General features: G+C 36.6%; 1 protein-coding gene across 1 annotated transcript in view; it reads left to right on the plus strand.

The window, feature by feature from the left end:
- The window catches only part of LOC116084285 (vomeronasal type-2 receptor 1-like), a 44,777-nt gene extending 28,248 nt beyond the window's left edge, over positions 1 to 16,529 (plus strand). Inside the window, exons 4-6 of the mRNA XM_031361143.1 lie at positions 4,312 to 4,542; positions 13,991 to 14,114; positions 15,484 to 16,529. Of these exons, the coding sequence (XP_031217003.1) occupies positions 4,312 to 4,542; positions 13,991 to 14,114; positions 15,484 to 16,466 (1,338 nt within the window). The 3' untranslated portion in view covers positions 16,467 to 16,529. The remainder of the gene's footprint in view (positions 1 to 4,311; positions 4,543 to 13,990; positions 14,115 to 15,483) is intronic.
- Positions 16,530 to 16,808: the final 279 nt, after the last annotated feature.

The raw sequence follows: 16,808 nt of genomic DNA on the forward strand, positions 1-16,808 counted from the left end.
CCTGACTTCTTACCTAAGATTTCTAATTCCAGAGTTGTCTCTTTTTGTGATTTCTTTATTGTTTCGAAGTCCATTTTTAGGTCCTGGATGGTTTTACTCAATTCCTTCACCCGTTTGTTTGTGTTTTCCTCCAATTCCTTGAGGGATTTTTGAGTTTGCTCTTTAAGTGCTTCTAATTGTTTACTTGTGATCTCCTGTAATTCTTTACGGGATTTTTTTGTTTCCTCTTTTAGGACTTGTACCTCTTTACCTGAATTCTCCTGTATTTCTTTAAGGGAGTTATTCATGTCCTTCTTAAGTTCCTCTATCAGCATTGTGAGATATGATTTTAGATCCAATTCTTGCTTTTCTGGTGTTTTGGGATATCCAGGACTTGCTGCATTGGGAGTACTAGGTTCTGATGAAGGCAATTAGTCTTAGTTTCTTTTGGTAGGATTCTTGAGTTTGCCTTTTTCCATGTCTTGATTTTTGGTGTTAGATGTTCTTAGTGTCTCTGACTAGAGCTTGTCCTGTCACTGCAGCCCTGCAAGTCCCCTGTGACTAGTGGGGCCTGTGCCTCCTGGCTGGCTGCTCTAGTCTCAGAAACTCCCTATTTGGAGTTCTATAGGCTTCTTGTATGTTCATGGTCATCTCTTTCTTTAGGTTAGGGAAGATTTCTTCTATACTTTTGTTGGAGATATTTTCTGGTCCTTTAAATTTTAAGTTTTCACTCTCTTTTATAACTATTATCCTTAGGTTTGATCTTCTCATTGTGTTCTGTATTTCCCAGATGTTTTTGGTTAGGAGGTTTTTGAATTTTGTGTTTTCTTTGACTGTTGTGCCAATGTTTTCTATGGTATCTTCTGCACCTGAGATTCTCTCTTCTATCTTTTGTATTCTGTTGGTAATGCTTCCATCTATGGTTTCTGCCTTCTTTCCTAGGGTTTCAATCTCCAGGGTTGTCTCTCTTGGTGATTTCCTAATTGTTTCTATGTCCATTTTTAGGTTCTAGATGGTTTTGTTCAGTTAGTTCACATGTTTAGTTGTGTTTACTTGTAATTATTTAAGGGATTTTTTTATGTTTCCTCTTTAAGGTCTTCTACTTGTTTACTTATGTTCTCCTGTAATTCCTTAAGGGATTTTTGTGTTTCCTCTTTAAGGGTTTGAACCTGATTACCTGTGTTCTCCTGTATTTCTTTAAGGGAGTTATTCATGCTCTTCTTAAATTCCTTTATCACCATCATGAGACATGATTTTAAATCCAAATCTTGCTTTTCTGGTGTTTTGGGATATCCAGGACTTGCTATTTTGGGAAAACTGGGTTCTGATGAAGCCATGTAGTCCTAGTTTCTATTGGTAAGATTCTTGCATTTGCCTTTCTCCATCTGTTGATCTCTGGTATTAGATGTTCTTGCTGTCTCTGGCTGGAGCTTGTTCCTCCTGTGTATCTTTAAGCCTGTGTCAGCACTTCTGGGAGATCAGCTCTCCTCAGGTAAGACCTGCGTCTCTGGGTTGGAGCACTCCCCGAAGGCAAGCTCTCTGCTTGTGGGGAAGGGGCAGAGAAGGCTGAGGATCTGCAGAACCTCCTCATAGGTGAAGAAGGAGAGGAAAGGATTCTGTGCCAGCTGCCATACTGCTTCTGATGCTTGTGCCTCCTGGCTGGTCCTGCCTCCTTCTAGGTGTGGACAGAGGTAGAAAGGAAAGCACGTTACTCTTATATAACACCCTGTCAATTTACCAGTGGCCATGTTGTCTGGGACCCTTGCATTTCCACTTAAATTTCATTTTCATGTTGGCCCACACTATATCCAGTGATGGTTGTTATTCATTGCCCAGATAACATCTTCATTCTGTAAATCTGATAAGCTGGTAAATGTATCAATATAGAATATTTTTTAAAGAACCCAAAGCAATACCCTGTATTTACTTATGTTTCAGGATTATTCTACCAATAGACAAGACTAAAAAAACCTTTGAAATTCTGTTATTTACTAGAACATTTTTAAAATTACATTGCCTTTGGTCTTCATGGTTTACTTGTCATCATAGGTCAACAGGAGATCAACAAGTCTCCTGTTCCTTCTTGTCATCATACTCCTCCTGAGACAAGTCTACACTGTAAATCACACATTACTCTATGGGTTGAGGGACATGACCAATATCCACCTGGCATTTCTAAATTGTTGAAAATTATATGATATTAGAAAAATGTGTAGTATAATCCAATTATTTCAAGAAAGTAAAACTGTAGGAAGGCTGATCAAGAGAAGGGTCAGACTTTGGATGTCTTTGACCCTATATTTGCTTGACTATTGATAAGGAGTAGCAAGAACATTTAATGGACTTAGCCGAAGTGTCACATTTTCATCATTTATGACATATACTTCATGGGAATTGAAAATACACTGGAAAAAAATCAGAAAAAAACAAGAGGCCAGGTGAAACAAAGTAGTAAATGGTAACTAAAATACTTTGTTAATATATTCAGTTAAGAAATTCTTTCAGATACATAGCCTTAACACCTATTATAAAGATTAGGAAGAATTAATAGTCTTCTCTTTACAAATAAGGCAAACAATATTTGTTAAGTGTATGCCTTGCTTGTGGTCACAATAGTTATCAGAACCAAAAGGCTACAAATTCCAGTCTTGCTGGTCTACAGAGATTAGATCCTTGGTTGAGAAATCCAACTACAGCAGGTAGGGCAAATGAAGATCAAGGGTGTGCCCTGTGTCATGGATCTCCTTTATGCTGAAGAAAGCATGCTTTTGCCTACTTAAAGTTAATGAGGTAAGATGTGAGTTAGACAAAGGTTATTTTCTCATTAAGAAAGGGTTATTCTCAATGTCTCCTTGATCCAAGAGATTTAACACCAGTCACATGAACATATTGGACCACTAGCCATGGCCATTTCTGTACAATGGAAACCTACAGTTCAGATGTATACTCTCAAGATAATTACCCACTAATATTTTTATAGCCCAGCTAAAGTGGACTTTTTCAGAGAAATAAAGAGTTTCCAATTTCCCAAGTCAGTCAGCCATTACATCCTCTTTCAACATTCTTTCAACAATAGCAACTGTGATATGAAAAAACATTTCCTGTGGAAATGTAACACACATATCTACTCACCCAGATAGGGTGCCCTAAACACACCACATTCAGAAACCACCGAAGACCAACTCAGTGAGTCAATGGATTTTATTGGGGTAACTTAAAGGAATATGGGTAAGGAGTTAGGTACAGGAACATAAATGACTCTAAGACAGATTCAATACCCATTCCAACCCCAGCACGGGTGAGAGTTTACAAAATCCTTTGAACCTTGAGAAGAGCTTTGAGTCATCTTAAAGGTGTGTCCTTCCCTAGATGGTCTAAATAACTTCCAGGCAGTTCAGCTGGTTTCTGTTTCTCCCCAGCAGATAGACTCATCTCAAGAGTCATCTTTGCACCTTGTCTTGTTTGAGTCTTCTTTGCACATTAGCATACTCTGAGAAGGACTCTCAGCTTTCCTTGCTTACTCTGTCAAGGTGCTATCTAATGAATCTGCTCTGTTTCATGGACTTCCTAGAGCTATTTTGAGATATTTACCTTATTAACTAAGAGCTTCATTGAAATGATAAATGGTTTGACTTTGGGAAGAAACTACAACACAACAGCAACATAAACTTATAGAATTTAACTTTTAGAGCTCAATTCTCCAGTCTCTCTACTAAGCTAAGATTTTCAAAAGAAAGAAATGCTTGTGAACTTTATCTTGTGAACTTTATCTTGTGTATCTTTACATAGGGAAAGTGGGGTAAGGGGAATGAAATTATTCTCAACATTCTCCTGTCTCTTGATATAGAGATATTATACTGCTAAACCATAGTATAAACTTATTTTACACTAGCAAAAATATGCTATTGTAGTATACATCATTGTCATATTAAAATTGTCCACAGGCCAAAAGCAAGAGGAAAAACTAAAATAAAATTTTACAAATTATTTAATAGTATGTCTAAAATACTATTTATTATGTTGTAATAATTTAATATGTTGTGATAATAAAATAATAATGTGAAATTAGTTATAAGATAGATTTCATACTTTTTAAAACATTATAACCCCTTATGCATATTATATGCACAGCATATCTCAATTTATCAAATCATTCTTTCTCTTTATCTACCTCTTGTGGCTAGAGGATTACCAAAAACAGCATTAGAAGAAAGAGAATACAATGAATTACATATGAAATCTACTTTCTTTACAATTCTTTATTTTCTAAGTATTTAAATGCTTATAAATTACTCTTTTTCCTTTTTTAACTATTCTCTTACTCATTATTAGATATGGAATTTCATCCGTGATATACAATTTACTACCCATGATGAAACCAAATTAGAATTCCATTACAATGGAGATATGAAAAGTGGATATTATGATATTCTCAATTGGCACATGGATAATGCTGGAGAAATCACCTTTGTCAAAGTTGGAGAATACAAATTCACAAGTTCAAAATATGAATTTGTTCTTCCAAAGAACTCAACATTATTTTGGAACACTGAATCTTCAAGGGTTAGTTCGCCTGACATATATTTGTTTATATATACAGAGAGAAAAGTGTATTTTTCAGGCACTAAATAAATGCAACACCTAGAGATTTTACCATATTCAAAATCATTTTACTTAATGTAGTATATGAGGTTTTTTTGTATTAGTGTTTGTCTATTTAGAATATAAAAAGTCTATGTTATATTAAAATACATGAGAACCTTAATATAATTCAGCAATATTTTTATATATTGAGAATGTTTCAATGGAAGATAGTAATTTTATTATCTTTGAAATTAAAAGAGATTATATTTTTTCCTAATTTTTACTTTTATATTTAAATATGTATTTATTTAAAATATTGCTTTTCTTTTGGGGGATTTTTTTATATCCCAACAGCATGTCCCTCCATCCTTACCCCCACCCTAACCCCACATTGTTTCTGTCCCACCCATAAATACTCCTCCTTTGTTTCTCTTCAGAAAAGGGCAGGCCTCCAGTGGATCTCAACTTAACATGACATACCAAATTGCAGTAAATCTAGGCACCTCCACTTGTGTTAACTCTGCAATGGCAACTCAGTATGAGGCAAAGGATCCCAAAAGGCAGCAAAAGAATCAGGGACTGCCCTGATCCATTGTTAGGAGTCCCTCAAAAAGAGCAAGCTACACAACTGTAACATATATGCAGAGGGCACAGGTCAGTCCCAAGCAGGCTCCCTAGGTTTTGATTTAGTCTTCGCTGACCTCCTATTAACTCAAATTACTCAATTCTGTGGATTTCATGTGTAGTCCTTGACCCATCTGACTCCTTGAATCTTTCCTTTCCCACTCTTCTGCAGGATTCCCTGAGCTCTACCTAATATTTGCCTTTGGCTTCGGGTCTCTGCACCTGTTTCCATCAGTTGTTGGTTGAAGACTCTTTAATGAAAATTTACAGAGGCACTAATCAGCATATAGCAGAATATCCTTATGCATCATTTCATTGACTTTTTCTTTCCTTTTTATTGGTTATATTATTTATTTACATTTCAAATGTTATCCCCTTTCCTGGTTTCCCCTCCACAACCCCCCCATCCCACCCTCCCAGGCTCTGCTTCTAAGAGGGTGCTTGCCTACTCACACACGCAAGTATTCCTGCCTCTCCGCCTTAGTATTCTCTCATGCGGGGATCTTGAGTATCCACAGGATCAAGGGACTCCCCTCCCACTGATGCAAGATAAGAACATCCTCTGCTATATATGCAGCTGCAGCCATGGTTCCCTACATGTGTATTCTTTGATTGGTGGTTTAGTCCCTTGGTGGATGTGGGTCTGCTTAGTTGATATTGTTCCTCTTCCTATGGGGTTGCAAAAACCTTCAGCTCCTTCAGTACTCCCCGAGCTCCTCCTCTGGAGTCCCTGTGCTCAGTCTGATGGTTGCCTTTGAACATCCACATCTGTATTGGTCAGCCTCTGGGGGAACCTGCCAGTGGACAGCTATGTCAGGCTGATGAGTCAGCCTGTACAGGAGTCACCAAGTACTTCTTGGCATTAGCAGTAGTATCTGGGTTTGGTCTGCAGATGGAATGGATCCCTAGGTGGGGCAGTCTCTGGATGGCTTTTTCCTTCATTCTGTACTCCACTCTTTGTCCCTGCATTTCCTCTAGACAAGAGAAATTCTGGGTTAATTTCTTTGAGATGGATGGATGGCCACATCCTGAAACCTGGTGCCATGCCTAACTTCTACAGGTTCTCTCTCCCCTTTGTTGGGTATTACAGCCAATGTCATCCCTGTTGGGTCCTGGGAGCCTTTTACTTTTCTAGCATCTGGGACTTTCTAGTGGAGACTCCCAGTTAACCATCCCTTCTGCTACATACCTCCTTTCAATTTCCTAGCCTTTTGTACTTCTCCCTGTCTCCTCCCATACCTGTTCCTATACCCCTATTCCCTCCTCCTCTCTCTGTCCCAGATCCTTCCCTCACTCTACCCCTCTTGATTATTTTGTTCCCCTTTCTAAGCAGGGCTGAAACATCCACAATTTGGTGTTGCTTCTTCTTGATCTTCATATGCTCTGTGAGTTGTATCACGAGTATTCAAAGCTTATTGTCTAATGTCCAGTTAAAATGGAGTACATACCATGTGTATTCTTTTTGACCAGGATACCTCATTCAGGATGTTATTTTCTAGTTCAATCCATTTGCCTGCAAATTTCATGGAATCCTTGTTTTAAATAGCTGAGTAGTACTCCATTGTGTAAATGTTCCATATTTTCTGTATCTTTTCCTCTGTTGAGGGACATGTGGGTTGTTTCCAGCTTCTGGCTATTATAAATAAGGCTGCTATGAACATGATAGAGCATGTATCCTTGTTATATTTTGGAGCATTTTTGAGTATATGCCCAGGAGTTGTGTATCTGGGTCCTCATGTAATATTATGTACAATTTTCTAAATATTGCCAGACTGATTTCCAGAATGGTTGAACCAGCTTTCAATCCTATCAGAAATGGAGGAGTGTTCTTCTTTCTCTACATCCTTACCAGCATCTACTGTCACCTGAGTTTTTGATGTAAGCCATTCTGACTTGTGTGAGATGGACTCCTATGGTTGTTCTGAATTGCCTTTCCCTGATAACTAAGAATGGTGAACATTTGTTTAGGTGCCATTCCAGTTTCCTCAGTTGAGAATTCTATATTTAACTCTGTACTCCAATTTTAAATTGGGTTGTTTGGTTCTCTGGAGTCTAAGAGGTCTTTATACACATTGGATATTTAGCCCTCTATCAGATGTGTGGTTGGTAAAGATTTTTTTCCATCTGTAGTTTGGCTTTTTGTCCTATTGACAGCTTCCTTTGCCTTACTGTAGCTTTGCAATTTTATGAGATCCCATTTGTCTATAGTTGATCTTAGAGCCTGAGCCATTGGTGTTCTGTGTCAATTTGTTCAAATTTTCCCCTGTGCCAATATGTTCAAAGCACTTTGCCACTTATTCTTATATTAGATTCAGAGTATCTGGTTTTATAGAGTCCTTGGCACTCTTGGACTTGAGCTTTGTTCAAGGAGATAAGAATAGATCAATTTGCATTCTTCTACACGCCAGTCTCCAATTGAACTGGCACTATTTGTTCAATATGCTGTCCTTTTTTCTACTAGATGCTTTTGTTTTATTTGTCAAAGATCAGGTGATCATAGGTGTGTGGCTTTAATTCTGCCTCTTCAGTTCTATTCCATTGATCTACCTGCCTGTCTCTGTACCAATACTGAGCAGCTTTTATCATTATTGCTCTCTAGTACAGCTTTTTGTCAGGGATGGTGAGCCCCCTTTGAAGTTCTCTTATTGTTGACTATAGTTTTTGATATCTTAGTCTTTTTTTGTTATTGTTGTTATTTCTGATGAATTTGAAAATTGCCCTGTTAGTCTCTGTGAAGAAATGAGTTGGAATTTTGATGGGGACTGCTTTGAATCTGTAGATTGCTTTTGGTAAAATGACCATTTTTACTATTTAACCCTGCCAATTCATGAGCATGGGAGATCTTTCCATCTTCTGTGGTCTTCTACTTCTTTCTTCAGGGACTTGACGTTCTTGTCGTACAGATCTTTCACTTCCTTGGTTAGAGTCACACCAAGATATTTTATATTATTTGTGACTAGTGTGAAGGGTATTGGGTATCATTTCCCTAATTTTTCCTCAGCCTCTTTATCCTTTGAGAAGAGGAAGGCTATTGATTTCTTTGTATTAATGTTATATGCAGCCACTTTGGAAAAGTTGTTTGTCATTTTTAAGAGTTCTCTGCTGGTATTTTTGGGGTCACATAAGAATAACATCATCTGCAAATAGTGATATCTTAACTTCTTCCTTTCCAATTTGTATCCCTTTAACTTCCCTTTGTTGTCTAATTGCTCTGGCTAGAACTTCAAGTAGTATATGCATTTGACAAAATACAACACCCTTTCCTGTTAAAAGTCTTGGAAAGATCAGAAATGCAAGGCCCATACCTAAGTATAATGAAAGCAATATACAGCAAACCAAAGGTCAACATCTAACAAAATGGAGAGAAAACTGAAGGAATCCCACTAAAATCAGGGACTAGACAAGACTTTCCACTATCTCCCTGTCATTTCAGTATAGTATTGAAGTTCTAGCCAGAACAATTAGACAACAAAAGGAAGTCAAAGAGATACAATTTGAAAGGAAAAAGTCAAAATGTTTTTGGGGGTGCAGAGCCAGTCTTGTTTGGTTTTATCCTAGGTCTCTGAGCTAGCCACCCTCTGGACCATGGCATTTCAAGCAGTATCAGGGGTTGGATTCCTCTTGTGACATACATCTCATTTAGGACCAGGAATTGTTTGACCACTCCCACAAATTTCTATATAGCCTTTAACCCTCCACAACTTATAGGTAGGCAAAACTGTAGGTTGAAGGTTATGTGTCTAGTTTGGTGTCTTAATACTGCCACTAGAAGTCTCTCTTGGTTAAAGGAGATTGTCAGTTAAGGCTTCACAATCCCAACAGTTGGGAGTTTTAGGGATGATCACCCTCTTAGATTATTAAGTGTTTCTATTGCACTGAGTTTCTAGCTTTTCCCCAAAATGGCTCACATTTCCATTTGTCTGTCCCTGTGTTCTCTCCTTCCATCCTCACTTGAACCCTCCTATTCCCATTCCTCACCCTCCTCCACATATCAATGATCTTCTCTATTTCTCCTTTCTAAGGAGACCCATAAGGACCTGTTTGAGCTATCCTTCTGTAGTCTCTCTGTGTCTTTGATAATAGCATGGTTATAATTTACTTTACAGATAATGTTCACTAATAAATGAGTACATACCATTAGTGTCTTTTTTTGTCTTGGCTTATCACACTCAGAATGGTTTTTTCAAGTTCCATCCATTTGCAAATTTTATTATGTCATGTTTTTTTTTTATTAAATTATTTTATATAATTACTTCCAAATGTTGCCCCTTTTCTTGGTCCCCCTGTTTTTTACTCAATCTCATATCCCTTTTGCTTCTGAGGGGGTGCTTCAAACACACCAACAAACCATCATCTCACACCTCCCAGTGTCCTCCTTCCCTTAGACATAAAGTTCCTACAGGATTAAGTATGTCTTCTCTTATTAAGACCAGACAAGGAAGTCCTCTGCTGCAAATGTGCCATAGCAGATCAATACATTAAGTAGACTTACAAATTTTCCTAATCCATACTTTGGTTGAGGAACATCTATGTTGTTTCCAGTTTCTGGCTATTTCAAATAAAGCTACTACAAACACAATTGAGCAATGTCTTAGTGTTATTGAGAATGCCTGTTGTAAGGCCATTTTTACCATATTGATCCTACTGATCCATGATCATGGCAGAACTTTCCATCTTCTGATATCTTCTTGTATTTCTTGTTACATACACTACAAATTCTTGTCATATGTCTTTCATTTGTTTACTATGAGTTCCCTTAAAATATTTTATATTTTTGTAGCTATTATAAAGTGTATTATTTCCTGATTTCTTCCTCAGCCCTTTGTTTTTTTTCTATATATGAAAGATAGAGAGTTTGTTTTTTAAATTTTTTTCTATTCAGACTTTTTGTATAAGGAATTTATCAGCTGTAGAAGTTCTCTCATATTATTTTTGGGGTCATATATATATATATACAAATATATATATATACATATATATATATACATTCATATCATCTGCAAATAATAATACTTCGACTTCTTTGTAATTTGTATTCTCTTGATCTCTTTTAGTTGTATTATTGCTCTGGTTAGAACTTCAAGTACTATATTAAATACATATGTACAGTCTTGTCTGGGTTCTCATTTTAGAATTGCTTTGAGTTTCTCTCCATTTAGTTTGATGGTAGGTATCAGTTTGCTCTATGTTGACTTTTGTAGTTTAGGTATGTTCCTGTATCCCTGATCTCTCCGACACTTTTATCATGAAGGTGTGTTGGGCTCTTTCATAGACCTTTTCAGCATCTAATGAGATGATCATGTTGTTTTTCCTTTCAGTTTGTTTAGATGGTGGATTACATTTGACAGATTTTCACATGATAAAACATACCTTCATCCCTGGGATGAAGCCTACTTGATCATGGTGAATGATGCATTTGACATGTTCTTGAATTTGTTTTGCAAATACTTTAATATATATTTTTGTATAAGTTCATGAAGAATATTGGTATATAGTTCTTTGTTTGTTGAGTCTTTCATTGATTTTGGTTTCAGGGTTTCCATTTTCTATTTTGTGAAATAATTTTAGGAGTAAATATTAGCTCTTGTTTGAAACTCAAGTAGGATTGTCCCTAAGGTTCATCTTTTTTCTTCCTTCCTTTCTTTCTTTCTTTCTTCCTTCCTTCCTTCCTTTCTTTCTTTCTTTTCTTTCTTTCTTTCTTTTCTTTATTTCTCTCTCTTCTTTCTCTCTCTCTCCCTTTCTTCCTCCCTTCTTTTTTCTTTCTTCTTTCATTTTTTTCCCAATGGAAAACATTACTGACTGTTTCTATTTTCTGAGGGTCTATGGGACTATTTAAATTGTTTAATTGGTCTTGACTTAACTTTGATAACTGGTATCTATCAAGAAATTTATGCATTTCTTTTAGATATTCCAATTCTATTGAATACAGATTTTCACAGTATGACATAAGGATCAATGCATTTCTCAGTTTCTTCTATTAAGTCCTCCTTTCATTTCTGATTTTGTTTATTTGGATATTCTTTCTCTCTGTCTTGTAGTTAGTTGGGATAAAGATTGCCTGTCCTGTATATTTTCTCAAAAAACTAACTCTTTATTTCATTGATTTATTATATTCATCTGTTTCTCATTTATTAATTTCAGCCCACAGATTGATTATTTCTGCCTTCTGCTCCTCTTGGTTGTATTTACTTATTTTTGTGCTAGAATTTTCATGTATGCTATTAATTTACTAGCATGGCATCTTCATAATTTCTTTATCAGGGCACTTTTTTCTCTGAGCTTTACTCTTACCACTGCTTTCATTGTGTTTCATTAGCTTTGGGTATATTGTGCATTCTTTTTCATGGAGTTCTGGGAAGTCTTTAATTTTTTTATTTCTGCTCCAATCAAGTGATCATTTCGTAAAGAGTTCAGCTTCCTTGAAGTTATAGGCTTTCTGTTGTTTCTCTTTTTGTTGAAATCGTATATTAATTCATGATGCTGTGATAAGATACATGAAGTTATTTCAATATTCTCATACCTTTTGAGATTTGCTTTGTGATAAGTATATATTCATTTTTTTGAGAATGTTTTATGGTTTACTAAGAAGAATGTATAAACTTTTGTGTTTGGATGAAATGTTCTGCAGATATCTGTTATGGCTATTTGTATCAGAGCATCTATGAATTCCATTATTTCAGCACTTAGTTTCACTATGGATGATTTATCCATTGGTGAGAGTGGGGTGTTTACAACTCCAACTGTTAATGTGTGAGGTTCAGTGTATAATTAAACTTTAATATTGTTTCCTTTACAAATGTGGGTGTCCTTGCATTTGAGCCATATATATTGCCATTTTGAGGTCTTGAACATATTCATACATTTCTTTCACTTGACTGTGTTTTCCTAGATAATGTTGCTTTATTCATTTATATATTTGTGTGTATATTTATTTATTCAAGTATTTTATTTAATTTACATCCAAATTATAGCACCCCCTCATGCTTTATTCACCTTTTCCCTTGAACACTCCCATTACTTAAGCACTCCCATCATCCCATGTTCCTTTCTTCTCTGAAAAGAGGTACCAGGGTACAAGTACACATGGCACATCAAATTACTACAGGATTGTGTATATCCTCTCCCACTGAGGACAGATAAGACCGTCCAGTTAGGGGAATTGGATCCATAGGCAAGCAACAAATTCAGGGAAAGGCCTCACTCCAGTTGTTGGGGGACCTGCATAAAAAACAAGTTGCACATCTTCTAAGTATGTGAATGGGACCTAGGTCCAGCCTATGTATGTTCTTTGGCTAGTGGTTGAGTCTCTTGTAGCCCATGAGAATTCTGTTTTCATGGGCTTTCTTAAGGGATTTGTTTGTTTCCTGCTTAAGGGCTTGTAACATCTTCATAAGATTTGATTTGAAATATAAAGTACTTTCCTTGAGCTTCAGCTATGTTAGAATATCCAGGGTTTTTCTGGAGACTGACGGGTGGACTCTGGTGGTACAATATTGCCCTGGGTGTTTTTGTTTGTTTCTTACACTAGTCTGTACTCATCTGGCTTTGGGAACAGTATAGGGTTTAGTGCCAACCTTATCTTGTTGGGAGGTTGTTTCTCTATTGTTTGTTTCTTCTCTGTTCTTTGTGCTTAAGCAGCCTGTGGTTGCAATGATCAGAGTGTTTAGGTCTACTAGTATCTCTCCACTGGTGTTTTGGTGATGTATTTAACTTCTGGAGTTGTTGGTTTTGGATTCTTGTTTCTTCTGGAGTTCTGGAAATTGGCAAAGTCTCAGAAGTTCTGGATACTGCTTTGGTTTATGGGGTTCCAGGTACCTCAGAGTCCTGGGTTTGTCATACTGGCACAGGCTACAGAAGGAGTCTTTTTCTACCATTGCCTTCAGGCTATGGAGTTCAGGAGAGGACTAAACTGAGGATATATGCATATAATGAAGCTGATTTATATGTAATTCAAACCAATTTAAAATTCATAAACAGGACAAAAATGTATATTATTTCTTAAACAGTTTATGGCATTGTAGGTTTCACTGTTCTAAGTTTTTATTTTACATTTGGTTATTGTTTCTTTGGTTTCAGTTTAGTTTTCTGAGCTGAGTGAGGACTTACTAGGTTGCTCAAGCTATAACTAAGTATATATCACAAAACATATTTTATCTGCTTGTAAATATTTATCTCTACAGATTGATATGTAAATTCCTGCTTTATTCTGAATTTCACATGCACATACATGTAGAATATAAAAATACAAAGAAGCCAATATTTGTTATTGAAATATCTAAATGTAGTGAGCAATAAAACATACCAAGCTTTCTCTATATTATCTGTTTTAATTAATAATTCACACAGAAAAAATAATATTTTTTTAATTTTTCTGGAACTCCAGAGAGTAGATGTCTAAATATAATAAAAAAATATTTTGGATGTAGTTGCTGAAGGATATATACTTCATGAGCTAAAGATATTTATTGTTGTCACAGGTCTTATCAAATCAGGAACAGTCTTATCAAACTGTCCCATCTAGAGTATCTCATGTGATAGTAGTTTGGTCTTGATCACGAAGGTGATAAAGAACTGTCATTAGAGATAGTTTGTTATTTCCAGAGTCAATCACAAGACTGGCCTTTGGAGGAAGTTCTTTCCATGCTCTCCATATCACCATGCTTTGCTATCTTTGCTTAGTATCCTGCACTCATCTCCTTTGTAATGGGAAATATGTCTCCAAAGATATACAAATCAAAAGTTTCTCCATTTCAAAAATGGAACTTTCAAGGCCTTGTATGTTGACCTTCTATTTCTTCACTAGCTTCAAGATTCAGTCTGCACACAATTGTGTGCCCCAGGGACCCGGAAGGTTATTCGCCAGGGGCAACCCATATGTTGCTTTGATTGCATTCCATGTGAGGATGGATATGTGTCAGAGAAACCAGGTAAAGATATCCTCATTTTAATGAATAGTAATGAATTAGATTAAACATTTCCTGACAAAGACAACATTGAAGTTATTTTTATAAAAGATATAAGCAATGCATGACAAAGTAATTAACACCTATCAAATTATTAAGTGTTCTTTGCAGTGTGAATGAAGATAATATTGTTTCCCCTACTATATTTTGAAATGACTTACAACAATGACTTTTGTGCATAAGGAAACATAAAGAAAAAACACATAATATGTGAAATCTGAATGAAGTCATATAATCTCCTAAATACTTGTTTTTGAACTAGATTGAACACTAACTATGAGAAAGTCCTCAAATTTTCCTAAGGTTCTAAGCACTGAAGGCACATGCATTGCACACTGGCTGAGGCTTGGACTTCTGTGACAGCCTGATCAGTTGCTTCTCACTAGGGATAACATAGAGAGGTTGGGTTTCTAGAAATATGTTAAAGCAGGTTTATTTACATTTCTATTCAATTTTGTTGAAGAAACTAAAATTTACTTATCTTTTGTCACATAACCCACAAGAGTAATCACGTAAAATGACAAAATGGTCTATGATGGAAAGAAACACCCTGTAAGCTACACAATTCCCTTGATAAAGGTCCCACTGTCTCCACAAAGAATTCCATCCACAGCTGTCCAGACCAGGAGTCAGAGTAGTTGAAAGTAAATGTCTCTTTTACCCAAATCTTTAATTAACAATCAGTCATCCTATTCCATCATCTGCCACAATCTCAAGTCAACCAGCTTTTCCTTGTTCACTAGTACTTACACTTAGAGCCTCCCTCCAAGCTTAGCCTTCTTCGCTGCTCAGGGACCAGGATTGATGGTATTGTTTTCCTTCCCATCATCATCCTCATCACTCAATGAATAAGCTTCTAGAGTTGGGCACGTTTGAGGATGCAAATACGTGATTCTCCTCCATGAGGGGATATTACATGAGAGAATGAAAATGCTAGGGTTTTAACCAGCAGTGTGCAAGTCCTTTTGATTGATTCATATCAGAAACTGTGGCTTTCTCATTCTAGGCTGATCTTGACTTGATAAAGGCACAGACATCTTTATTCAACATATAGAGGAAAATGAAAGGAGCTCATCAATAGAAAGAGTCAGTTCAAGAACAGCTCAAGTTGAGAAGGGATCATTTCCCGATATTAAAAACAACTCTGGATCTGTCACAGCATCTGCACCAGGCCACTTTTATAATTATAATTTTAAGATGTTATATAGATATGAGAGTAGATTTCCAGTAATTCCTGTTAAGGTCTTTAACTGACCCAGACTGCTTACAGTTAAATGTGACAAATATATTGAATTCAATAGTCAATTATCTAGTTTTTATGTTTTCTCAATAGGCCAAAGGCTATGTCATCCATGTGGTGAAAATGACTGGTCCAATGCAGAGAAGAGCAAGTGTGTGCCAAAACTTGTGGAGTTCCTCGCTTATGAGGAGGCCTTGGGATTCACTCTCATTATCCTTTCCATCTTTGGGGCACTTGTGGTCTTGGCAGTCACTGTTGTGTATGTAATCCACAGGCACACTCCTTTAGTGAAAGCCAATGACAGGGAGTTGAGCTTCCTCATTCAAATGTCTCTAGTTATCACAGTGCTGTCAACTATGCTGTTCATAGGCAAGCCATGCAACTGGTCCTGCATGGCCCGTCAGGTCACTCTGGCCCTGGGCTTTTGCCTTTGTCTGTCTTCCATTCTTGGAAAGACTATTTCACTCTTTTTTGCCTACAGAATTTCCATCTCCAAAACCCATCTTATATCTATGAACCCTTTTTTTCGAAAATTAATTGTACTGACCTGTGTTGTAGGACAGATTGGTGTATGTGCAACATATTTGATATTGGAGCCTCCGAGCATGTTGAAGAACATGGAAATTCAAAATGTAAAGATTATCTTTGAATGCAATGAAGGTTCTATAGAGTTTCTGTGCTCCATATTTGGATATGATGTCCTTCTGGCTCTGCTGTGTTTCCTTACAACCTTTGGGGCTCGAAAGCTGCCAGATAACTACTATGAAGGGAAATGCATTACTTTTGGGATGCTGGTCTTTTTCATTGTCTGGATCTCGTTTGTCCCTGCTTACTTGAGCACCAAAGGCAAATTCAAAGTGGCTGTGGAAATATTTGCCATTTTGGCATCCAGCTATGGCTTGTTAGGATGTCTATTTCTTCCCAAGTGCTTCATTATCTTGCTGAGGCCAAAGAAGAACACTGATGAAACTGTTGGTAGAAGAGTCCCCACTGCTGACAGGAGCATCCAGCTGACCTCAGCTTCTGTGAGCAGTGAGCTTAACAGCACCACAGTGTCCACTTTTTTGGAAGAGTAGACCTGTGAACTCCATGTAACATACAAAACTTGATAACTGCATAGCTCAATCTTCTCCTTAATGTTGTTTTTGAAGCAGGTGCTGCTGATGCTCAAGGGTAATATTGGAGATTTGGCCTTTTAAAATATATTCTTAACATACTAAATAAAATCTTATTGTATAAAATGCCATTTGTCAAGGATTATAAAATGTCATCATTGAAATTGGAAACTATTTCATTAGAATATTTTATGGTGATTTTATAGTAGAGGATATGACAGATATTACCTGAAATGATAATGAAAAGCTCAGGATGATATTTTATTTATTTATCTATTTATTTATTTATTTATTTTAAACTCC

Source organism: Mastomys coucha, unplaced genomic scaffold (assembly GCF_008632895.1).
Source record: "Mastomys coucha isolate ucsf_1 unplaced genomic scaffold, UCSF_Mcou_1 pScaffold9, whole genome shotgun sequence".
Classification (NCBI taxonomy): Eukaryota; Metazoa; Chordata; class Mammalia; order Rodentia; family Muridae; genus Mastomys; species Mastomys coucha.